Source organism: Rhinatrema bivittatum, chromosome 4 (assembly GCF_901001135.1).
Source record: "Rhinatrema bivittatum chromosome 4, aRhiBiv1.1, whole genome shotgun sequence".
Taxonomy (NCBI): domain Eukaryota; kingdom Metazoa; phylum Chordata; class Amphibia; order Gymnophiona; family Rhinatrematidae; genus Rhinatrema; species Rhinatrema bivittatum.
In genome coordinates this window covers 174,992,273-175,017,261 of record NC_042618.1, presented here as the reverse complement: position 1 = coordinate 175,017,261, position 24,989 = coordinate 174,992,273, and the positions used below count along the sequence as shown (strand labels likewise).

The window sequence follows — 24,989 nt, the reverse complement described above, 5'->3', positions numbered from 1 at the left end:
TGTTAGCAGGGGCAGTCTGGAGCTTGGTATTCACCCACATGTGAGGACTACCATCTTACCTGTAACAGGTATTCTCCTAGGACAGCAGGATGCTAGTCCTCAGGAATCCCACCCATCTCCCCACGGAGCTGGGTTCTCCTCCGGTTTGTTGTTTTATTTTTTCGCTCATAATTTGCTATGTTAGAGACTGAAGGGGGACCTCGTGTGGACACACGAATAGTAGCAAGCTGGGCATGCTCAGTCTGCTGGTCAAAGCTTCCAGAAACTTTGACAAAGTTTTCCATGGCTCCATCGGATGATGTCACCCTCATGTGAGGACTAACATCCTGCTGTCCTAGGAGAATACCAGTTACAGGAAAGCAACTGCGCTTTCTCTTTTGGGCCTGGGTCAAAGTTGGATGACAACTGGTAGGAAGAGAGGTCGGGATGATGCGAGGGGCAACATTTTCTCTTGGGTGAGGAGAGTGTGGCAATCTCTTACTGGCCCGTGCACACTCAGCCCTCCCCTCCCTTCATGGCTGGTTCCAAGCCTGACGACGACCTGCAAGTAGCAGCATTAATAATGAAATCCAGCACTAGGTCTGTGAGCCAGTGCGAGCTTACAGGCCCTACAGCAGCCCTGATCCCCACATCATGCAGGGCTTCCTGTGACCACAGAAAACTCATGCAAGGATGGCAACACTGCAGGGCCTATGAATGTGTGCTGGCTCACAGGCCCCACGCTGACTTCCACTATTAGTGCTGTTGGCACCTGAAGAGCGCTGCCATTCGAGGCACTTGTGTTCCCCAGCTGAAGGTTTTGTGACCCTATTTGGGATCCTATCCCACAATTTAGGAAGTTCTGGCTTAGAAGGACATACTTACCTCTCAGGCAGTCCCAGGACAACCATAAGTTTGAAATACAGGAAAGTTTTTTTAGCTCTTCGATTAAAAAAAAAAGAAAGAAAAAGATGGCACTTCTGCAGAAACTTATGAATTTTAAAGACCTGATTAAAGCAGTTTACAGAGAGAAAAAAAAATGATCGTTGCATTTGGAAGCACAGTAAAACCAGATACCAAGGGCTTTCCAAGCCATGTCATTTCCAGGGCAATCTGCAATGTTCCCGCTCTTAAAAGAACAATTTAGTTTGGTTTAATGGGACTCCAATTGCACATTACAGATTATAATGAACTTTTCTTTCATTGGCAGAGACAGCAAAGCAAGATTTCAGCCAGAAAATAAAATGATGCAAATAAGGGATCAAAGACTAGCAAAGACAAAAACAGAGCTGAAGCCACTTATGCAGGATCCCAATAAGAGCCACCATCTGACATATCCCAACAAACAATTTAAACTGTCAGCGATTCAGGACAACATGGCAACGCCTAATGAACTTTTGTGCCTGTGACATGGCCCATTTGGCTAGCCAAGTTAAGAGCAGGCCAAACATTCATACTCCTTCATTGGGAATGATTCACCATTTGCACACATCCCTGTTCCCCTCGTCTCCTGGCAGAGTCATATATGCACAGAGAAAAATTCACTTGCACAGGCACATGTTTACCTTACTAAAATCTCCTTTTGAATTCTGCCCCCTACGTATGAAAACCAAGTTGACAAGGAGAGAGACTGGGACAAAGTGAGTGACGCACATGCTGGGATTTCATTTTGAAACCTTCATGTGTTCTTTGTATAAAAGTACCCGACTTCTCCACCAGTTCCCAAGTTCTCAAGGGGAAAATCCCTACTAGGAAGCTTCCCCTTGAAAATTTGCCTGCAGACCCACAGCCTTGAAGCCGTTCACAAATTTTAAAAACAGCCTCCAACAGAAATCAGTGCACTAGTCCTTTCTCAGTTCGTCCAGACTAAAGGACCGTGCATCTTGTATCCTCTCCTAGTATGGGAAAAGTACAGCTGCAGTGAGGCTGCTATCTATGAGTCTTTAGGATGTGATCGGAGGCATTTTCCCTGCTTGCCGGCAGATGTTCTCCTGTATCACATACAATACTATCCACTATGGTGCACTGGTGCTTTTGCACAATGGATGTCATTAGGCGCGATGCAGCACCCAACAGAGGACGCCACTGACAGTCACTTAGAAAACACCATCGAGCACACCATCTCTTCTATAGTGCACTGTGTTTACAATAGACAGCTGGTGAAAGAGCAAGCATCATCAATTTCAGTCCACTTTGCTCACCTTCCCGCACCTTCCAAAGCTCAGGGCGGGTTACAGGGTTCCAGTATGTTGGACCTGCTACTGAAAATGAATGTATTAACAAAACGATTATTTTGCAGTTTGGTTACCATGAACATACCCTGCAACCTTACCCTTGTATCAATGATACCACTAATTTCTGGAAGGCTATGTACACAAACATTTTCTTTTGCGCAATTTTTTATAAAGCTGAGTTCAAATTTGTGTGCTACAGCTAGTAGAATGCAAATATTGGGATTTCTCATACGCACTATGTTTTGCCGATTGCAGAGGGTTCACGAGATGTGTGTGCAGCTTAGAGGGAACAGTGCCTTGTATGTTTTTTTCTTGCAATAAATTACACAAAACAGACCATAATTACAATTTGTTCCACATACACTGGACACAGTTAAAGAAGACAACTGGATATAATGTGCTCTGCTTATAAGAGACATTGTTTAAATCTGTCAATCCTCAATAAACCTTAAACTTTGATACGCTCTAGAACTGGAAACATTTTGGGGGCAAAATTCAGCGCCTTTGTCTGGCTAAATTCGGAATTTAGCTGGATAAATGGTTAGATTGCACATTTCTAGTGCCCTGAATGCTTTGGTTTATCTGGCTAAGAAATTATCTGGTTACCAGGGCAGGAAGGGTTGTCTGGATACATTTGCGGAATAACTTCAGGATCATGGAAAAACAAATAAACGTATCCAGCTAGCCTCCCTATAGGCCAGGGCTTCTCAGACTTGTCCCGGGGACCCCACAGCCAGTCACGTTTTCAGGATATCCATAATGAATATGTTAATTTATCTCATGCATATCATGGAGACTCAGTATGCTGCCACTGTATATCCAGATAACGTATCAGTATATTTGGCAGCACCATTTACCCGCCTATAGGAAACTTAGCTGAATACATCTGTTTGCTCTTCCACGATCCTGAAGTTATCCAGCTAATTTATTTGGACAATGACAATAATTACTTAGCCGAATAAAATGAAGCGTTCAGTGCATAGGAAACTTAAAATCTCACCGTTCATATTTTTACCAATCATGCACCTAAATAAACTAAAACTGAATCATAAATGTTTGGCTCTCACTATTAAGGGAAATATCTAAATATTTCAATGACAGCCAGCAGAGACAGTGCCTGTGTCCCGTAATGGGCTGAAGATGATGAAGAGCTTGCTTCCCCACTTCCTTTCATTGTGTGATCAAGCAAACGCTGGAGACAAAGAAAATTAGACATTTTATCATCATGGAAATAAAAACAAGAGAGAAAGGGAAAAAAAAAATCAAAACAAATCGTTGAAGAGCCTTCCCTTTAAATAAATTAGTAGGAATTCCACTGGGGCAATCATAATTCTCTTTAATGAGAGAACTGCTGCACAATAACCTGAAATATCTTGTGTGTGCTAAAAAGATTCATTTGTGATTGCCCAGCTCCCACGCAGATAAATTTTCCTATAATTTTGTAATTCATGAAAAAAACATCAGTTTGTAATTTAGCTGCTTAATTGTTAGAAGATGCAAAGAAGTCATCTGTAATCTGAGGTGGTGAGCCCTAGGAAGGAGGGGACAAATGAGAATGGAGCTGGGTAGCCTGCTGCAAACGGCCACCGTGGGGCAAAATCCAAGGCAGTGCAAACAGCAGCAAGACACACCAGCTGAACCAGTCGCCTTACTATTAACGTGCCACAGGGTATATCAACTCAACCCCTGAATGTCATTTTAATTATTAAAGATCTCCTTCCACAAATGTCACATTTAAACAGAGGCTTAAAAAAAAAAAAAAAAAAAAGACGACATTGTTTTATTTTAAAACGGCTAACAACATAAAAGAGAAAGTGCAGGCAGTCAAGCTTATGCAACTGCCCACTGGGAGATCTCCTTTGTGATGACAAAGGGCAAGGAAAGGTGGTGATAAGAGCTGAAGTAGGCAACTGGGCAGACTGACTAGCCAAATGGTCCTTATCTGTCGACATGCACCATGTAACTATGTAAAAAAAATGTTTTTAATTACTGTAATGAATATTCTCTTTCCTGAGATATCTATTTTCGTGGAATAATGGACACCAGACAACCAAAATTATTCCAGCACATGAGGCTTGTAATGTATAATAATGTAGTGTTATTAAAATAAATACATCAATTACATACTTCCTGGACCATCTTGCAAGCTGCTGCAGGACTCTGAAAGGAGATACTACCCAGTGGAACGCTCTTTTGAGCATCTCTATCCTCTCTCGCTCTGTCTCCATTCTGGGCTGCGCCAGCTGTGCCTCCATGCACCAGACAGCCCACTCTATCTTGCATTATTTACATGGTGGCAGCTGGATTCTGCCGTGCAGGTAATGTATTCAAGCTTGTTCCAAACAAGTAACTGCAGGGCATGAAAATTCGCTCAGGGCACATACTACACTATGGGGACTGACTGCCTTTCCAATCTGTGCAAAGAAACTCTGCAGAGTTACTCAAAGTGCGGCTTACACAAGTTTTTGAAACCAACAACTTCTAGACTTTAGTAGAAGGCATACAGCACGATGTCCTATGACGAGATACCTGGAGGATCAATGAGAAAGCAGTGTGTGTGTTTAAGTGCACGCATTGTTTCATAGGATTTAGGTTATTTTCAAGAATACACCATGTGTAATATGAAAGCATCCACAGATCATCCAGTTTTGTGAAGTACGGACCCAAAATGTATAATTAAAGGTGAATTTTCAAAGAGTTGCGCACATAAAAATTAGCAGATGTGTGCACAAATAGCACATATTTGCATAAATGCTATTTTATAAACCTCAAACTTACACGTGCAAGTAATGGTGCATGAATACATTTGCTTGTAGAAAGAAGGATTGGACCAGGAGCGTTCCGGGGCGGGGCCAACATTTACACATATCAGGTGCTGTTTTATAACTTGCCAAGGCAACGCGCATCCGTATGTTACCTGCGCATCTTTACACCTGTTAATTAGCCGGTGTAAGTCAGAATAAAATTCTTTACAGCCCAATACTGATTGGGCGAGGTGGTCAGGATAAACTGGGGGGAATGCAGGTGTAACGCTGGCCGGTAGGGGCGCTGCCCCATGACCAACTGCACTCACCCTAGGATGCAGACAAGTTTCTTTGAGGCCCTCATGTTACGATTTCGCCTACCTTCATGACGCCTCCCCACCAGCAGAGGCCCTCAGTATGCCTCATCACTAGGCTTGTCAAGTTCCTCCTCACTGCCCTCGCCACGCCCAAATCTCAGCCCTATTTAAACCAGCTTTTCTTGTGTCACTTCTGGCTCCATGACCTGATCCTTCTTCTTGCTTTGCCATGCGGCCTACGGGCCTTCTGTCTCTTGCACTGCCTTGAAGCCGTTTGGCCTATTCTCTCTTGTATCCTGCCTTGAGGTCTTTGGGCCTATTCTGTCTGTTCTAGGCCTTGCTGCCTTTAGGCTCCTATTTTCTTTGTTCGGTGTTTCCCTTGTCTGCCTTGTTGGTCTTGTCCTGTCTATTCCAATATCCAGTCTGCCTGTACCAGAGTCTTGTCCTTGGCTTTGCCTTACCTGTGTCTTCTCTAGTTCCAGGTCCTGCTTAGTACTGCCATGTCCTGCCTGCCTAACTTGCCTGCCTTACCAAGCCTTCCCAGCCTTATCTAGCTTGCCAAGCCTGCCCAGCCTTGCCTGCCTTATCCAAGTCTTGTCTCCAGCCTGCTTTGTCCGAGCCTTGCCTGTGTGGCTTCACCGCTATGATGTACTGCCACGACAGAGACCTACAGGCCCCCAGAACCCAAGGGCTCAAACTGTGGGGGAGGGGGGGCTGACTAGGCGGAAGACCGGCCCTTGTCTTCTTCCAAGTCCTGCCTTGCAGACCCATGCAGCTCCCCAGGTGAGTCTCCCGGACTCCGAAACCCATAACAGAATGAGAAGACCAATGCCCAGCTGCGAATGTGGGTACAAGACCCTTAGCCCTGCCAGTGAGCCCAGGCCAGTTTTTTCCGTTGCCGATATGTTATGTTCCCGATATCTTTCTCCAAGACCCCCTAGAAAGAAATTCTTGTCTTGTCTGTTTAGTTCAAGGTCCTTTCAAGATCTTTCAGCATTTTCAATGTCCTGCTTGTAACACGAAAAGCTGGAGGTGTGCTCAGTGTAGCTCTAAGACTCTAAAGACATGTTTTTGTGGGCATAGGGTGCTGTTACCTAAGCCACAAACACTAGAAACCCCTCTTAGACTAAAGCCTTTTGAAATTCACAGAATCTCTGAAAGCACTAATTTGCCAGGTTAAAGCTCTGGAAAGAAATCCCAGCCTGTCTGACCAATTGTTCTGCTCCTAGTTACCAAGCTAATTTAAAGTGCACAGATAATGCAGCCTGCTCCAGGGGTTTAAAATCCTTACCTGAAAAGGAATTTCCTGTTTAAAGCCGCACAGAGAGCCAGGGGCAAACAGAAGCACTGAAAACCTCAGCTTGCCTGACTGTTTTGGGTTCTGTTCCTATTGATCAAGATAATTTAAACTACAGTTAATTCCACCACAGCATGTTCAAAGATATTAAAATCCTTATCTGGAAAAGTAAAATCTTCTTTGAATTCCAGTTTAAAATCCCTGAGGCAATTGAAAGCACTGTTTCATCCAGGTCTGTCCCCGTGTAAACCGTGAAGCAAGCAGAATAATTAATCCTGCCTTTATAACCCAGAAAACCACATACGAGTGCAGTAACCTGTTATTTATTTATTTATTTTTCAGGTTTTCTATACAGTCATTAAGATACAATCCATCACAATGGTTTACATAGAATTTAAAAAGAATGAGATAAAATAAAATGAGAAAAAAAAAATAAAGTATTTAAAATAATAAATGTGGAGATTAACAATATTTTTTCACAAAACTAGTTAATAAAAATGTTAAAATTTAACATATCAACTAAATAATAATCACATGCATTAATTAGTGCTAAAATTAAGATAAATGAATAATCTAAGAGCCAAATAACGAGCTCAATACTGACAGCTAAGAAACTTGCAAAACTTTTCTGCCTGCTGTTTCAGAATCCAGCTCAGAGACCAACTCTCTTCCTGTTCCACAGAGTCTATGCCAGCTTGCTGTTCTGTCTCCAAGTACCGGCAGCACTTCTTATCAGCCAGTAAGTGAAGTAAAAATCCTGTTAAAACCTCTGCTTCAAGAGAAGCCTGTTCCTGCAGCCAGATGATCCACTCCAGGAGGAACAATCCAGTGTAATGGACCTATTCCAACAGGTGCATTCTTTTCCAGCTGAATCTTTCCGGAAGAACCTGCAGTCATAGCCTTGTCCCAGTGGGAACCTGCCTTGTCTAACCCTCCACCAACCTCAAGGGATTCCAGTCCAGCCGTGCCGCTCTAGGAGGAGCCCAACTCAGCTCTGCCGCTCCCAGGAGGAGCTCAATCCGGCCATGTCGTTCCAGGAGGAGCCCCAGTCTACCATGCCAGCGGTTCTGCTCTCCACACACCCTGTGCCAGTGGTCCAATCAATGGATCCTGAGTCAGAGGTCTTATGCACCATGCACCACATGCTAGTAGTCCCACTTTCCACTTACCCTGTGCCAGCAGTCCAGTTTTCCAAGGATCCTGAGTCGTTGACTCTACTCTCCAGTCACCCTGTGCCTTTGGTTCTACTTTTTGGACACTTTGAGTCAGCAGTGCTCCTGCCCAAGCACCCAGACTGCCTAGAAGGGGGCTCTCTTCCACCACTTGCCTGCCCAGCAGAGGGTGCTCTTTCACAGCCTGACCACCCAGAAGGGAGCAATATTTCTGACGCTAAGTGCCCAGAAGAGTGCGACTCTCCTGATGCTATTTCTGATGAGCAGCCTTCCAGCCAAGTCCTACCTTGTTTACCTGGCTATAGCCCTCAGGAAAATTGGGACCCAGGAGGAGGGGGTCTTAAAAGGGGGTACTGTTAGGATTTCGCCTGCTATGCGGCTTTAGCCTACCTTCATGATGCCTCCCCACCAGCAGAGGCCCTCAGTATGCCTCATCACTAGTCTTGTCAAGTTCCTCCTCACTGCCCTTGCCACGCCCAAATCCCAGCCCTATGTACACCAGCCTTGACTGTTTCTCCTTGCCTTCTCATGGGGTCACTTCTGGCTCCATGTCCTGACCCTTGTTCTTGCTTTACCTTGTGGCCTTTTGCCTTGTGGCCTATGAGCCTTCTGTCTCTTGCCTTGTCTTGAGGCCCTCAGGCCTATCCTGCCTTGTTTCCTGCCTTGAGGCCATTTGATTTATTCTCTCTTGTATCCTGCCTTGAGGTCTTCAGGCCTATTTTGCCTGTTCTAAGCCTTGCTAACTTTGGGCTTCTGTTTTTGTTGTTCGGAGTTTTCTTGGTCTGCCTTGCCTAAGTTCTGTCCAAGTCTGCCTTGTTGGTCTTGTCCTGTCTGCTTCAGTATCCAGTCCTGCCTGTATCAGTGTCTTGTCCTTGCTTTGCCTTACCAGTGTCTTGTCTAGTTCCAGGTCCTGTTTATTATCCAGCCTTGCCTTGCCCTGCTCGCCCAGCCTGCCTGCTAGTCCAAGCCCTATCTCCAGCCTGCCTTACCAAGCCTGCCCAGCTTTGTCTGCCTTGTTCAAGTCTTGCCTCCAGCATGCCTTGTCCAAGCGTTGCCTGTGTGGCTTCACCAATATGATGTACTGCTGCCGCAGAGACCTACTGGCCCCCAGAACCCAACCTCAACCTGTGGGGAAGGGGGCTGGTTACGTGGAAGACTGAACCTTGTCTTGTCCTGAGTCCTGCCTTGCAGTCCTATACCACTCCCTAAGTGGGTTTCTTGGACTCTGGGGCCCGAAACACCTCACAATATCATTGGGGTGCCGCCGCAGCCCTCCATAGGCAAGTGCATGCACCTACACTTCTAATCTAATCCCCGTGGCGGGAACTGCAGCTCGGCACTTCATGATGACATCATCCCTGCTGGGCTATTTAAACATGAAGCCTGCGCCAAGATGTCATCTCAGCAACAGGTCTCCTGCTTTGCCCAAGGTGCAAGTTGCTATTGTTCCTGTGCTTATTTTGCTTCCTGTGTCTCCTTGCCCTGCCTTGCTTGACTTGTTGTCTTGCCTTCCCTTGCCATGCTGTCTTCTGCCTTGGTCCTCCCTCCTCCCTCCTTTCCCTGTCTTTTGCCTGCCTGCTGCCGGATACTGACCTCTGCTAGAGACCAGGACTACTCTTCTACCTGCTGTCTGATATTGACCTCTGCTATGGGCCCTGACCACTCTTCGACTGCTGCCTGCCCTGACTCTTGGCCTGAACCTGGTTACTGTCTGTTCGCTGCCAGCCCACATCTGGACTCTCTCTCTCTCAGACTGCTTTTAAAGGACATTCACCTAAGTCCTGTCGTCCCCTGGAACCCAGGGGCTCAACCTGCGGGGCATAGGGCTGGTACAGCTCCTGCTCAGTCCTAGAAAGGACATGTCATGAGGCTGGTAAGTCTGCTTACTAGGCTGCATCGACCATACCATAACACAAATACTCACGTATAGGAGATTTATGTCACTAGTCCACATAAATTTGGATTTCTCTGGGTAAGTGGTGGCTTTGCTGCCACTTAGCTGGTTAAGTCTCAAAAACAACTACTTATCTGGCTAAATAAAATAGCTAGATAAGTGATAAAATACTACTTATCCGGGTAACTGGGTAGATTTAAGCGTACTTTATACAGTGTGCGTGCATGATATAAAATAAATGAGCATGCGCACCTCTATACATGTAGATATGGGCATGTGTATTTCCCTCAGCTGTGTAAGGATCAGTACTAGGAGAGCAGGAGGTAGTGTAGGGCAGGGGTAAGGTGTGTGTGTAGGTGTGTGTGTGTGTGTAGCTCATTACTGGAATACTACTTTCTACCCACAGACTTTAGCCCTAATTTTCAAAGCGAACTTATGGGCATTATTTCACTTTGAAAATGTCCGGGTGCCCCTGTGATGCCCACCAATATGTAGAGATGAACTTTGTGCTGCAAATTTACATGCATATTTTCAAAAGCTGAAAGAATGTGCATAAACCTTTTCCTCTGCCCAACTCCATCCCCTGGAACTCTTCTTCCTATTGCAGGATTTTATGGTTTGAAATTCAAGCCCAAACACATCATTTTTAAATTCAAGACTTTTGGTGCTTTTATGTATGTTTGACTTAATGTGGCTTTAGTGAGTAGCCAGTTTTATGTTTTATTATGTTATTTCTTTATGGGTATTGTTTTAATGTGTTTTATGAATGTGAAAGGATAGTAGATAGTGTGGGCTACAAATTTTTTCAATTACTTAACCAATTAAATACAATAAATGTTTCATTTAAACTGATTTGATAGTCTGACTAATCATGCACTATAAAAATCTGTAAGTTAAATAAATAAATAAATGCATCTGCAGCCCAGATTTAGGTTACTTCCAGACCATAAAGTCACAGTCATAGGCTGCATTTGCAATATGTTGATATGCCGTTGTAAAGCTGATGACCTGAAGACATATAGGTCACTATGGGCTATGGGAGTCATTTGCTCTGATTGTTAGTATGTTGTCATTATTTTTCCAGCTTGCTTGGCACATAAATTAGGAGACTTTCTAAACATGTTCTGAACAGGCATTTCATTCATTCTAAATGTAGATCAAACATTTTCTGCTTTCCTTTTCAAAAAAAAAAATAAATCTCCAGCAGAATGTTTTAACCAGAAATTTTGGATTCTTTTCAGGAGCGGTACCATTCTGCTTGTCTATGGGACACAGCGGCTGGGTCATGCAGACACACCAGCAGGCTGCCTCTTCCCAAAGCAATGCAGGTAAGGGTTTCCACAGAGCACCGAAACAAAGACACCAGTAACAGTAGCAGGATGAAAGACAGCTGAAAACACGATTACCACTACAATTTCCTTGCATTATCCTCTATACAGCCTACTGGTTATGTCCAGAGCATTTATAACCTAAAAGCTCAGCAGAAGCAGAAACCAGGCCAGTACTATAATGATTTAATGCAACAAGTTCACAGACCTACAGGAAGAAGCTCAGGGGCTAACAGAATGGAAACCAATGGACAGATACAGCTTTGGAAATTTTCAAGTTGCCATCTGTTACGAGCGCGCGCGGGCGCGGTCGTCTCGGGCGGGTGGTGAGCCCTTGGGCCACGGCAGGACTCAAGGAGGAGCCCCAAGCCACACCGTGGGAGGTGAGCTGAGCAGGCATGGTGAGCCAGGCAGGCAGGAACAGAAGCAGGGAGACCGACCCTCAGCCGGACCTGCAGGCCCATGGTAGCCAACACGGGGAAGTTGACTAATGAACGGTCCTCCGACTGTTCCCGGCTCTTTCGGACCTGCCGCAGGGAACGGCAATGGGCAGCAGGCCGGACAGAGGCGAGGGCAGACAGAGTCCTTAAACAGAAGACATCAGATGGGGCAGAAGCAGGCTGAAGCAAGACGGAGACATCAGGACAAGGGCTAAAGCGAGACACAGGAAAGATCCAGGCGAGCAGGAACTCCGATGCTGGGATACTCACATCCGAAGCCCCCTCGGCTGGCAGAAGCTCAAGAGCCCGTGGGACGAATCCCTCCTGTTGGCCACTCCAGGGCCCAACAGGACAGAAGGCTCAGGAACCAGACGAGGACGTAGGTCAAGGCAGAGACAGGAAGACATCCGGGCAAGGGCCGAAGCAGACACTGTAGACAAGGCTGGACGGAAACATGGCACTGTCCATCAGGGCGCCCTACTCAGCCCACCCATGGGACTGAGTCGCGGACCACCCTGTCCCAGACGCGCCCTACACAGCCCAGGAAGGCTGGTCGCGGAGCACGCTGAGAAGGAGGGTGCAGGGAAACTCCAGGCGAACAGGAACTCCGATGCTGGGATACTCACATCCGAAGTCCTTACGGCTGGCAGGCGCAGGAACAAACATCTAGGCAGAGACACTGGACAGGGATCCATCAAAGCATATGATGATCACGGAAGACCTGGATCAGCAAGGATACAGACGACTGTAGGACCTGATCCGCAGGCCCTTTGCAAGTGAACAGAAAGTCCTTAAATACTGGGGGTAGAAGGCAACTCCCTGGGAGGAGTTTGCTAGGACCGCCCACCGCTGGGCCTATAAGTCAGGTGGAGAGCTGCAGGCCAGCCCCTAGGAGAAGGGCGTCGCCAAACAGGAAGTCCAAACGCTGGCAAGCAAGCCACAGGCACAGCTAGGCCTCTCAGGCCCTGGAGCAAGTCCCGGATGGAACACAGGCGAGGCCCAGGCTTCAGAGCGGCCTCCGGAGGAAGGTAAGAGACCTCCTGTAGCGCAGCAGCAGGGGGGATCGCAACACCATCCTAATGGATGGAAGCAAAACATGACGGTGGGGGCAGTTCCTTCACCTTTGAGGTCTATGCTCTACTATGGTTGAATTTAAGGAAAAAGCAGTAACAAGTGTGGCTTGTTTCATGGCCCTGGGGGCTACCCAACAGGGAGCTTGATTTTCAAAGCCACTTCCACAGGTAAAATAGTGCGTTACCCATGAAAATAGGCTGTTATAAAATTGCCAGCCTGATATGTGGGTAAAATTATGTACATAAGGCCAGTATGTACTCACTTTTATACGCAGTGCAAAGAAACATTCTTGCGGATGGGGTTGGGGGGGGGGGGGGGGTTTGGAAGTACGCATGCACTTTTATAGTTTCAAAAGTATGCATGTAATTTTCCCCCAAATATCTATTCACACGCATTAGCCGGTGTAAACATGTGTAGGCAGTTTTGGTGGGATAACTTTTAAAGGAAAAGCATGCAGACTGTACACTAATGTGGGCCGTTACAAAACCACCCCCCAAAATGTTAAGCAAGCATGCAAAAGAGCATTACATGCGCCAAGGGAACAACTTTTGACTCCTATACCGAGAGATCCACTCAGAAACACGAGCGTGCGTTTCGCCTCTTTCGGCTAGGGCAGAGATTCTGCGGCAGTTCATCTTACAACATTGGCACATAACAGATTCAAACAGCCCCCCCCCCCATCTTTGGGTTCAAAAGAGATAAAAACATTAGAGATCTTGAAGTAAACTCAGGGTTGGTAACGTTAAAAGAAGCGTGCGGGCTCCCATGCATGCGCATATGAGCACGCGAGTGGACATATGCTGGAATTTTATATCAGTAAAAAATGGAAACCCGTAGATACAGCTGAGAAACAGAGTCAAATCACAATAGGAATATTCAGCTGAAAAGGAACTCTTGTTGAGATGTGTATAGCAACCTTCATAAATAGCCTCAGTGCATTTGTGGCTTATTTGATGAAGCCTGTAATATTCTGGGCTGATATTATAATCATGGGTTGCATGAACACTTTTTTTGCACCAACAGGCACTAAAGATATGGCACAACCACTGTGTAATTGGAATCGCTAGTGTGTGCACTTATCTTAATTAAAAAAGTAAAGTTAAAGTTTAAGTAAAAGTAAACACAGGAAAAGATGGCAAAATGGTCCTGAAGTATTTCCTCCGACACCTTGGTGCTTCGGAGTCTGTTACTCCTTCTTCAGGGACCTTCAGGAGAAAACAAGCCTTCTATGTGCTTTCAGCGTTTTCTTGATCAGTTCTGAATGTTGAAACGGCGATTATCTGTGCGGTGCACTGTAGCGTTGACACCTGCCAGCATACCGTTCAAAAACTGACCTGCCAGCACACATGCCAGCATACCGTTCAAAATGGTCCTGAAATACCTCAGGACCATTTTGCCATCTTTTCCTGCGTTTAATTAAGATAAGTGCACACACTAACGATTCCAATTACACAGTGGTTGTGCCATATCTTTAGTGCCTGTTGGTGCAAAAAAAGTGTTCATGCAACCCATGATTATAATATCAGCCCAGAATATTACAGGCTTCACCAAATAAGCCACAAATGTACTGAGGCTATTTATGAAGGTTGCTATACACATCTCAACAAGAGTTCCTTTTCAGCTGAATATTTATATTGGAATTTTATATCATGCATGCAGTTGTGCACGTATGATTTAAAATACACCTACCGCATATGTGTGCTAATTTTAAGTTGTTACTTGAGTAAATGTACTTTGCATATCTTCCTTAGAACTTTGTTGGCTTTAACGCAGGTAAGCAGATTTTAAAACATGCTCGCATGAAGGACACGCCCAGGTTTACCAATTAGTTCACCAGTTTGCCCAGTCTATCTGATGGTCATCCAGATCCCTCTGGTTCTTTAGCCTGCTCTCTCTAGTTGACCCGGACCTCTCACCCTGTCGTGTTAGGCTTAAAAAGAGATTTCTTCAGATTTACAGCTCATCACATATATATATATATATATATATATATGTGTGTGTGTGTGTGTGTGTGTGTGTGTGGCTAACAAGCTGCAGCTCACTGCGGCAGCCAGATTTAAAATACGGATCTACACATGTAACTGTTGGTCCCAACCCAGAACGCCTCTGACGTGCCCTAACTCCACCTCCTCCTTTTTTTTTTTTTTTTCGTGCCTGCATATATATGCGCACATAATTTGTGGCTTTTAAAATACGTGTTGCTCATGTGCAGCCCAGATACTTCCATATATGGGCCTTTTAGCGCAAGCAATACTTTAAAAATTCACCCCTAAATATCAGTTACCAGTAATTGGATCTGGGAAATCAGATTTCAGTGTTTTAGGGGCATGCACCCTGGGGTTCCTGTTCCATGGGCCCTCCGTCATTTACTGGCACTGACTTATTTGAGGATAAAAAGATTCATCCACATTTTTCTAATAATTGTAAATCCACTGGAGTAGTGCAGGCTGTGAAATGGCCCTGCAGTTGTCAATACAGACCTTCCAGTTCATAAAGCTGAGCAAGGATTTGCTGACAGATGGGGAAGGACAGATGCTGCAATGGTACAAGATTATCCAGATCAACAACACACCTTTGGAGGCCTTATATTCACTGTACCTGAACTCGTATATCCCCTTTATCGGGCTATTACTTTTTATTTCAACATAAACTGAAGTGGATTTACAATTTGCAAACTGTCTCCAAAGGGTCTTCACAATGAAATTACTTGGTCAGTATTTCTATAAATGGATTTGATATAACTTTGTTGTCGTACATCGTGTTAAACAGGAGGGTTCTTTAATCGGATGCTTTTTCAGCATCTCACCAGCATCCTCATATTCAAACCGTCAATGCCGTGATGACTGGTGTAAACAGATATGAACTAACCAGTCCGTTTATAGTGGGTGTCAGCTGGTACTTGCTTACACCAAATCAGTCTACAGTTCTGCAAGATCCCAAATATAAGATACGTTCCTCTCTGCGATGAAGATCCCATTCAGTAACCATTTGTGGAGATGTGTGTGTGTTGTGTATAACATGCGATTGTAACATAGTAATGACGGCACATAAAGACCAAATGGTCCATCCAGTCTGCCCAGCAAGCTCCTTATGATTGTAACTGCTGCTTCATGCAGGTCACCCCATGCCTTCCGTTCAGGGTAGTAACTGCTGCTCCGTGCAGGTCACCCCCATGCCTTCCGTTCAGGGTAGTAACTGCTGCTCCGTGCAGGTCACCCCATGCCTTCCGTTCAGGGTAGTAACTGCTGCTCCGTGCAGGTCACCCCCATGCCTTCCGTTCAGGGTAGTAACTGCTGCTCCGTGCAGGTCACCCCCATGCCTTCCGTTCAGGGTAGTAACTGCTGCTCCGTGCCGGTCACCCCATGCTTTCCATTCAGGGTAGTAACTGCTGCTCCGAGCAGGTCATCCCATGCCTTCCGTTCAGGGTAGAAACTGCTGCTCCGTGCAGGTCACCCCCATGCCTTCCGTTAAGGGTAGTAACTACTGCTCCTTGCCGGTCGCCCCCATGCCTTCCGTTAAGGGTAGCAACTGCTGCTCCGTGCCGGTCGCCCCCATGCCTTCCGTTAAGGGTAGTAACTGCTGCTCCCTGCCAGTTGCCCCCATGCCTTCCATTCAGGGTAGTAACTGCTGCTCCCTGCCGGTTGCCCCCATGCCTTCCGTTAAGGGTAGCAACTGCTGCTCCGTGCCAGTCGCCCCCATGCCTTCCGTTAAGGGTAGTAACTGCTGCTCCGTGCAGGTCACCCCCATGCCTTCCGTTCAGGGTAGTAACTGCTGCTCCGTGCCGGTCACCCCATGCTTTCCATTCAGGGTAGTAACTGCTGCTCCGAGCAGGTCATCCCATGCCTTCCGTTCAGGGTAGAAACTGCTGCTCCGTGCAGGTCACCCCCATGCCTTCCGTTAAGGGTAGTAACTACTGCTCCTTGCCGGTCGCCCCCATGCCTTCCGTTAAGGGTAGCAACTGCTGCTCCGTGCCGGTCGCCCCCATGCCTTCCGTTAAGGGTAGTAACTGCTGCTCCCTGCCAGTTGCCCCCATGCCTTCCATTCAGGGTAGTAACTGCTGCTCCCTGCCGGTTGCCCCCATGCCTTCCGTTAAGGGTAGCAACTGCTGCTCCGTGCCAGTCGCCCCCATGCCTTCCGTTAAGGGTAGTAACTGCTGCTTCGTGCCAGTCGCCCCCATGCCTTCCGTTAAGGGTAGTAACTGCTGCTCCGTGCCAGTTGCCCCCATGCCTTCCGTTAAGGGTAGTAACTACTGCTCCTTGCCGGTCGCCCTCATGCCTTCCGTTAAGGGTAGTAACTGCTGCTCCCTGCCGGTCGCCCCCATGCCTTCCGTTAAGGGTAGTAACTGATGCTCCGTGCAGGTCACCCCCATGCCTTCTATTAAGGGTAGTAACTGATGCTCCGTGCAGGTCACCCCCATGCCTTCTATTAAGGGTAGTAACTGATGCTCCGTGCAGGTCACCCCCATACTTGTAGAAGTCTTCTGTGGAAGAAGAACAAACGTTTCTCCCTTGAAGACGACCAGATTGCAGTGATACCCATGAAGCAGACATTATGTGGAAACACTAGTGTCAGAACCCCATGTCAGCGATGTTTTTGACTGCATGTTAGAAGAGGGTTTTTTAATGTTGGGCTTAACATGCCAGCAGCATGTTGGGTTTTGTATGCCAGTGGCGATTTTTTGAGTTTTTCGACACATGAGATAAGATATGGACTAATTTGTTATGGCCTATGATTATACTGAAAGGCCTGCACCTCGAGAAAACTGTACTATGTTCTTCCTTTGTTTGATGCTATAATGTGGAATTGAGATAAAATGGTATGAAACCTTTTTTGGAAATCACAGATTTATTTGAAAGTGACTGCACGTTTGTTGTTTTTGTTTAACAGGTTCTGATGCTCACTGATTTATATTTTTATTGATTTTATGTTTTTATGTTATACTCTGCCTTGAGCGTTTCAAGGAAAGGCGGGCTAAAAATACATTCTGATTTGACTGATATCAAGATCTAGCTTTTGTAGTTGTTTTTATATTATGATGTGGATTTATTTATTTTCTCATAAAGTGGAAAGCTGCAAATCCTTCGGTGAATTTTCACCCGCTGCGTGCGTAAAAATTAGCAGTCATCCGCTTAAAATAGCACATTCTTGAATTCATGCTATTTTCAAAAACTGCAACTTGTACGCGTAAATTGGGGTCCACAAGTAACTTTGTGCATGTAAGAAAGGGGGCATGCTAGCGGCGTTCTGGGGCAGGGCCAATATTGACACAAATGAGTTGTTATTTTAAAACCTGCCAAAGTGGTACGCCAAAGTCTTTTACTTGTTCAATAGTTGGTTAAGTGATCATAAACATCGTTAAAGTGAAAACATGACTGAGTTGGGGGGAGTGGTCTGGGTGAAATAGGGGACTTCAGGTTGAAGACCCAGGAGGATCCTTCATGAGCTGCAGATGGTCTGGGTGAACTGATAGACTAATTGGTAAAACTGGTTAGTCACTGCCCCGTGCTTGTTAGAAAATCCCCTGACTTACGCGTGTAGAAGAAGACTTACAGGAGGTAAAAGCGCCAAAGTAACGTGATTAAAATCTACACCTATATCTTTTTAAAATTGGAAGTATACATTCATGGGTATATGTTTTGCTCACACTTATCTGGCTAATTTCCAGCTTAAACGACTTAAGTAGCACCTTTCCCACTACTTAGACAGACAAATTTGAACTTATTCAGATAAATTGTGGCACTTATCCAATGTTATTTATTTATTTAAATTTAATATACTGGTTGTAAAGCAAGTTAACCAAGCGGATGTATAAAGTAAAACAAACATAAAAGCAGTTCATAAAAACATAAAATATACATTAGGTAAATTAACCAAGCAGATGAAGCAAATAAAATATACTTAAAAACAATTCATAATAAACATAAAATTATTCATTAAAAAAAACCAACATAACAACATATAAATAGAAGGATAACATACAAATCAACTGGAAAATTACATCATGAGGAACACTCATATGCCTGCAAGAAAAACAAGCCTTTACTGCCTTTCTACATTTCAAATATTTACATCTAGAATGGATTTCTAAAGGTAAAGCCTTCCAAAGGAAAGGGGCCTGGTAGCTAAATGATGACTCTCTTGTGGCTTCTAGATATACTACTGACAACAGTAGAAGAGCTGATAAGCCCATTTGCAAAGAATGGAGGCATATTACGATTTATCCGGCTAAGTAGCAGCAGGCCTACATAGCTGAATAAATCTGAAAAGTGCTACTTATCCGTCTAATTAGTGTTTTTAGACTTGTATGGCTATGTGCTGCTACTTAGATAAATCGACATTTATCTAGATAAGTCTGAACTTGTGTGGCTATTGGTTTTTACATAAACAAGCATTTGTGTGCGCATATGTACTCATATTTTATAATTTGCATATTAGGGATGTGCATTTGTTGCTCCATTTGTTTCATTGGTATGCACATATCTGATAAATGGATAGTGGACATGCAAAAATGAATGGTGCATGCTTAGGTACGCGCTGAGTACATATGTGCACATCACTCCTTTTTGCGCACCTACTATCCATTTGTCAGATACGAGTGTGCTGCTGAAACGAATTGGAGCAACAAATGCACATGCCTACTGCACATATCCTTTCCATACAGGTTATAAAATACTCTAGCAACTTTGCATGTATCCATATACATGCTTATATGGGCATGTGCAAACAGTTTTGAACGTTATCCTCTTAGGTTATCATCAGTGATTACAAAATCAAACCTTGGGTCATGCATGTTATAAATGATTAAATTTCGTTCAGTCATAACATAGGATTTGAGTGGATGTTAATGAATATTTCTAGAACAGTCACACAATTAAAGTTCAAAGTAACAAGACCATTATCAGAATACTTTTAGGAAACAGTTTCATGCAGCATTATAACCAAGAAACAAAAAACACAGATCACGGGTCCCCCCAACTTATTTAGCAGGTCATTTATCGTTAAGAGCGGCAGGAATCTGGGGATAATCCCAACTGACCAGTCTTGTGACCAGTTAAAACAATAATGGGGAAACTATTTTTTTCAGCACATGCCATAAACTATCAAAGAATTACCGTATTTTTCGCTCCATAAGACGCACTTTTTTTCCCCCAAAAGTGGGGGGAAAATGTATGTGCGTCTTATGGAGCGAATATAAAAAAAAAACAAACAAAAATCTAACAACCCCCCCCCCCCCGACTCCCCCAAGACCTGCCGACTTAGTTTACCGCAACCCCCCACCCTCCTGACCCCCCCAAGACCTGCCGACTTAATTTACCGCAACCCCCCACCCTCCTGACCCCCCCAAGACCTGCCGACTTAGTTTACCGCAACCCCCCCCCCTCCTGACCCCCCCCAAGACCTGCCGACTTAGTTTACCGCAACCCCCCACCCTCCTGACTCCCCCAAGACCTGCCGACTTAATTTACCGCAACCCCCCACCCTCCTGACTCCCCCAAGACCTGCCGACTTAGTTTACCGCAACCCCCACCCTCCTGACTCCCCCAAGACCTGCCGACTTAGTTTACCGCAACCCCCACCCTCCTGACCCCCCCCAAGACCTGCCAACTTAATTTACCGCAACCCCCCACCCCCCTGACCTCCCCAAGACCTGCCGACTTAATTTACCGCAACCCCCACCCTCCTGACCCCCCCAAGACCTGCCAAACGTCCCTGGTGGTCCAGCGGGGGTCCAGGAGCGGTCCAGGAACGATCTCCAGGGCGTGGGCCGTCGGCTGCCAGTAATCAAAATGGCGCCGACGGCCCTTTGCCCTCACTATGTCACTGAGACCGACCAATAGCAGCGGTCAGTCCCAGTGACATAGTGAGGGCAAAGGGCCATCGGCGCCATTTTGATTACTGGCAGCCGACGGCCCACGCCCTGGAGATCGTTCCCGGACCGCTCCTGGACCCCCGCTGGACCACCAGGGACGTTTGGCAGGTCTTGGGGGGGTCAGGAGGGTGGGGGGTGCGGTAAATTAAGTCGGCAGGTCTTGGGGAGGTCAGGGGGGTGGGGGGTTGCGGTAAATTAAGTTGGCAGGTCTTGGGGGGGGTCAGGAGGGTGGGGGTTGCGGTAAACTAAGTCGGCAGGTCTTGGGGGAGTCAGGAGGGTGGGGGTTGCGGTAAACTAAGTCGGCAGGTCTTGGGGGAGTCAGGAGGGTGGGGGGTTGCGGTAAATTAAGTCGGCAGGTCTTGGGGGAGTCAGGAAGGTGGGGGTTGTTAATTTAAAGGGTTGGGATGGGGTTTTTTTTGAGGGGTTCCCAGAGAAAGAAAAGTTTTCTGATCTGGGGAGTGGACCGAAATGGCCCTCCCCAGACCCGAAAACAAAATGGGGAGGAAAAAAAAAGCTATGCACTCCCCTAATTTGCTCCATAAGACGCCCAGACGCAGAGCCGGTTTAGCACAAATTTTTTTTTTTTTAATTTTACCCCTCTGAATCCTAGGTGCGTCTTATGGTCAGGTGCGTCTTATGGAGCGAAAAGTACGGTATATCAAGTTGAATGGGGGACAATTTCAGTGGGATGTCATTCATCTACTGGTGGGAAACAAGCTTTATGAGTGCCAGCAAAACTGCCTCCCAGGGCAATTTTAGAGCACTTGTGCCAAATGTTTGCTATCACTGAGTTAAAATATTCTGTCAAATTTCATTTGGTGCATCTTAACATATAGCTTGTCTTCAATGACACCACCCCCACCTATGTAACCTGAGTCAACAACAGGATGGCTTGATTGGGCTTCATTTTCACTGATTGGGTGAGGAACTGGAGAGCTTAAGAATGGAAGATATGATGCAACCTGTGATGTGACTGGGAAGAAGATGAAAGCTCAAGACAACTTACCTGGAATATTATGGATGGTTATAGCCAAGATCAGAAGCAGAATTCTCCTCCAGCTGCGGTCTTGTTTTTGTGTATTCTCTGTGGAGTTGGGAAGGGAGACCAATCCCTCAGGAATGTTTGCTGGTGCCCCCTTCTTCCTCTGATAGACCTCTCCATTTTCAATTTTGTCTAAGGGCACAAAAAAACAGAATATAACAACACATTAGTTCAAATTCTATCTTGTTATAACCTAAGCTACAGACAGCAACAAACAGCAACTAATAAGAACCTGACAAAAGGGAGAGGAAATAAAAAGCTTTGTGCATTTGACATTCATGGGTACATGTGAACCTGCAGGTGATTGGCACACAATTTTTTTTTGTGTGTGGCCAAATAGCATTTTCTATTGAGGAGTTGGGGGTAAGTGGAGTTGTGCTTCAATGGTTTAGGTCCTACTTGGCAGGTAGGGCATTTCAGGTAGGAACCCCATCCTTTAGTATGTGGAGTTCCCCAAGGCTCTGTCCTGGGTCCCTGACTCTTTAACGTGAACATAGCTCCTCTTGCAACTCTTATACATGAAGCAGAATTTAGTGTTTTTATTTTTGCAGACGATATTCAGGTGGTTGCTTATATTCATCAGCTGAATCTTGAGGAGTTAATTGTTGTCTTTATAGAATTGCCGTGTGTCACCTCTTTAGAGGAATAGCTAGCATCTCGTTTTTTCTACTAATCCATAAGGCCTCAGACTTCACAGAATTAACATTGAGTTTATGAGAAGGCAGATTTTTGTTTTAGGTGCCAAGACTAACTCTTGTTCATCTGTGATCCAACAACTTGCAACCCTGGTTTTGTTTTGTTTTTATTATTTGCGTTTTGTCATTTGAAGCCTTTTCTGACTAGATCTGATCTTGTCAAATTGACTCATGCTTTCTTAGCTGGATGGATTACTGCAATGTGTTTTATCGTAGTCTTCCTATAGCCTCTCCGAGGAGATTACAGCTCTTGCAGAATACTGCGGCAAAGCTAATTTATAGCAAAGCCCCTGGTTTCCTGCGGCAGATTTTTCAAGATTCTACAGCAAGAGTTGGCAAATTCTGTGGCACATATTTGCATTTAAATAAAATATTGTTTTTTTTATGTTATACAAATAAAGTCATTTTCTGACAATCAGTTGTTAATTTATTTGGATCTTTATCAGAAGAAAAGTGGTCTTAACGATTGAGGCTGGGGAAGAAAGAGGAAGGTATCCGGGAATGGGAAGGAGATTGCAGAAGAAGGAAATGAAGAAGGAATCATAGGCAGAAGGGATAGAGAGGAGGATGAACAGAGAGAGGCAGTGAAGAGGATGGGGGATTCAGGGAGGAAAGGAAAGAGAATGAGGAGGGGAGGGAAGAGGGATCAGGAGTGAGGATCAGGGATGGGGAAGAGAAAAAAAGGAAATATTGGGGATGGGAGTGGTAGAGAAAGAAGGAAGATTGGAATGGAAAGGAGAAGGAGGAAAGAGGGAATACTGGGATGAAGAAAGAAGGAAGCCACAGCCAACCCCCAATCCACCCCCTTTCAAAGCCTCTTTGATCCCCATACTCTTCCCCTTTCTTCTCCTTCCACCCCACTGGATCCCCTCACTTCACTCCTCAACCCATACTTATTCCGGGTCACTCCTCTCCCCCAAAAGGCACTCCTTCTTTCCTTCCCCCCCCCCCCCCCACAAACTCTTCACTCAGCCTGGTTCACACCCCTTCCCCCCACAAACCCCTCACTCACTCTGGTTTGCTCCCTCCCCCTCCCCCTCCCCCAACCCCAAGAACCCCTCAGGTCCTCAGTTACCGCAAATTCCCTTTCCCCTTCCCCAGTTCATTCATTCCCCTCGTGATCTCTATTTTGGCTTGGTTCCCGCCCCTCAGATCACTTCCTCCTCCTGGCTCCCCTTACTCACTGGCTCCTATCACTTCAAAACAGGAGTAGGAGGACTTGCAGCTCCTCCGGCACATCCTCCCTCCTCCACTGCTAGGGTTTGAGCATTACGCTTTGAACCACACAGTTCAAAGTGCGCCATTCAGGCCCCCGCAGTGGAGGAGGATGGACATGCTGGAATAGCTACAAGTTCTCCTCCTCTTGTTTTGAACTGACAGGAGCCAGTGAGTGAGGGGATAATGGGTGGGGCAGGGGGAGGTTATATTGCATTGCCCAATGCTACCATTACTTCTCTTCTAGGGTGAGCGGGAAAGAGGAAACGACCGTCCACTGCCACCAGTGTCTCTCTTCCGAGAGGGACCCCAGTTTGCCATTGCAATTTGGCCATGCCTGGCTAATTCCAAGGCAAAGGTTGAATTTTGAGGCCCTTACCATGGCTGCACAATTACAGGAGACTGGGGCCCTGTTTTATGCTTAAGAAATTATGATCACATGGGATCAAGTTTGATGTATCTTCATTGGTTCCATGACTTATGTAGATCAAGGTTTAAGGTACTGATTCTTATCTTTAGGTCATTACATATGGGCCAACCTCAGTATTTAGCAAATTTATTAATTTACTATCTTCCAGGGAGAACTCTTCACTCAGTTAGGGTTTTTGTGGGTGCCTTTCCTGTAGATATTAGGCTTGCTTATAGCTATCAAGTCTTGTTACTGTAGAATTCTTTACTGGTGGATCTGCATCTTAAACCTAATCTTGTGGGGATTCATATTTAGCCGCTATATAATTAATCTAATTAGCTGGATAACACTATCCGACTAACTTAGCCTGGATATTCAATGGTGTATGTGCCATTGAATATACCCGGTTATCCTAAAATTAGCCAAATAAGTCTATATGGCTAACTTTAGGACAGATCTATGGAATGTCCAGACTTAGCCGGATAAGTTATCTGGCTAACTTTGAATTTCAGAGTTAGCCAGATAAGTTACGCCTTCTGAGCACCCCTAACTTTTCTGGCCAAATTTTAGATGGAAAATAAGTTATCCAGCTAGAATTTAACTGGATATGTGCCAAAATATTAATTTAGCCAGATAACTTCTGAATATGGATCTCCATAGATTTTAAAAGGATTTAAAACCTATTTTGCCAAGCCTTTGCAAGTTAATTATTTGGAGCTGTGCTGTATGCTAATTGAATTGCTTATATAGTTTTTCATGCTACAGTATATTTTACTGTATTTATAGTGTTTATTATATGTAATTTTGTTATTATTTTATATTGTTCTTTTATTGATAGCCACTTTGATGTATAACTGAAAGTGGTATATCAAATAAATTAACTAATTTAAAATGATGCTGTTATTTCAGCTGTAACACTTCAAAGTACTGTGCCAGTCCCCATCCTCCGCCTTTTCAGCTGCCTGTGGTAATCCAGAGGACATCAAAAAACCTTCAGAACATCAGCCCTGAAGTCAAATATGTTCCTTCCTGATCCCCAAAAGGTGACTGGAGCAATGCAGGAAAACATCGAAAATGAATGTTTGTTTGTTTGCTGAAATGCATCTCTAAGTAGAATGCTCAGTACAATTTATGGGTGGGTGTTGAGTTATGAGTTTTTAATTATTAGTTAATTTGTATATTTATCTTTATGTGTTTTCTTGAACTTCACTTTGAGACATTAACTGGAAAGGAAGTTAATCAAGTTTAAACCATAAATAAATAACCCCTTGGGTTAGCT

General features: G+C 45.2%; 1 protein-coding gene across 7 annotated transcripts in view; it reads right to left on the bottom strand.

The window, feature by feature from the left end:
* Nucleotides 1–24,989, bottom strand: part of SLC39A11 (solute carrier family 39 member 11) — a 551,900-nt gene that overhangs the window by 164,915 nt on the left and 361,996 nt on the right. For all 7 annotated transcript variants that reach the window (XM_029599262.1, XM_029599266.1, XM_029599264.1 and 4 more), the window contains one exon: nucleotides 21,356–21,523. In XM_029599262.1, the coding sequence (XP_029455122.1) occupies nucleotides 21,356–21,523 (168 nt within the window). The remainder of the gene's footprint in view (nucleotides 1–21,355; nucleotides 21,524–24,989) is intronic.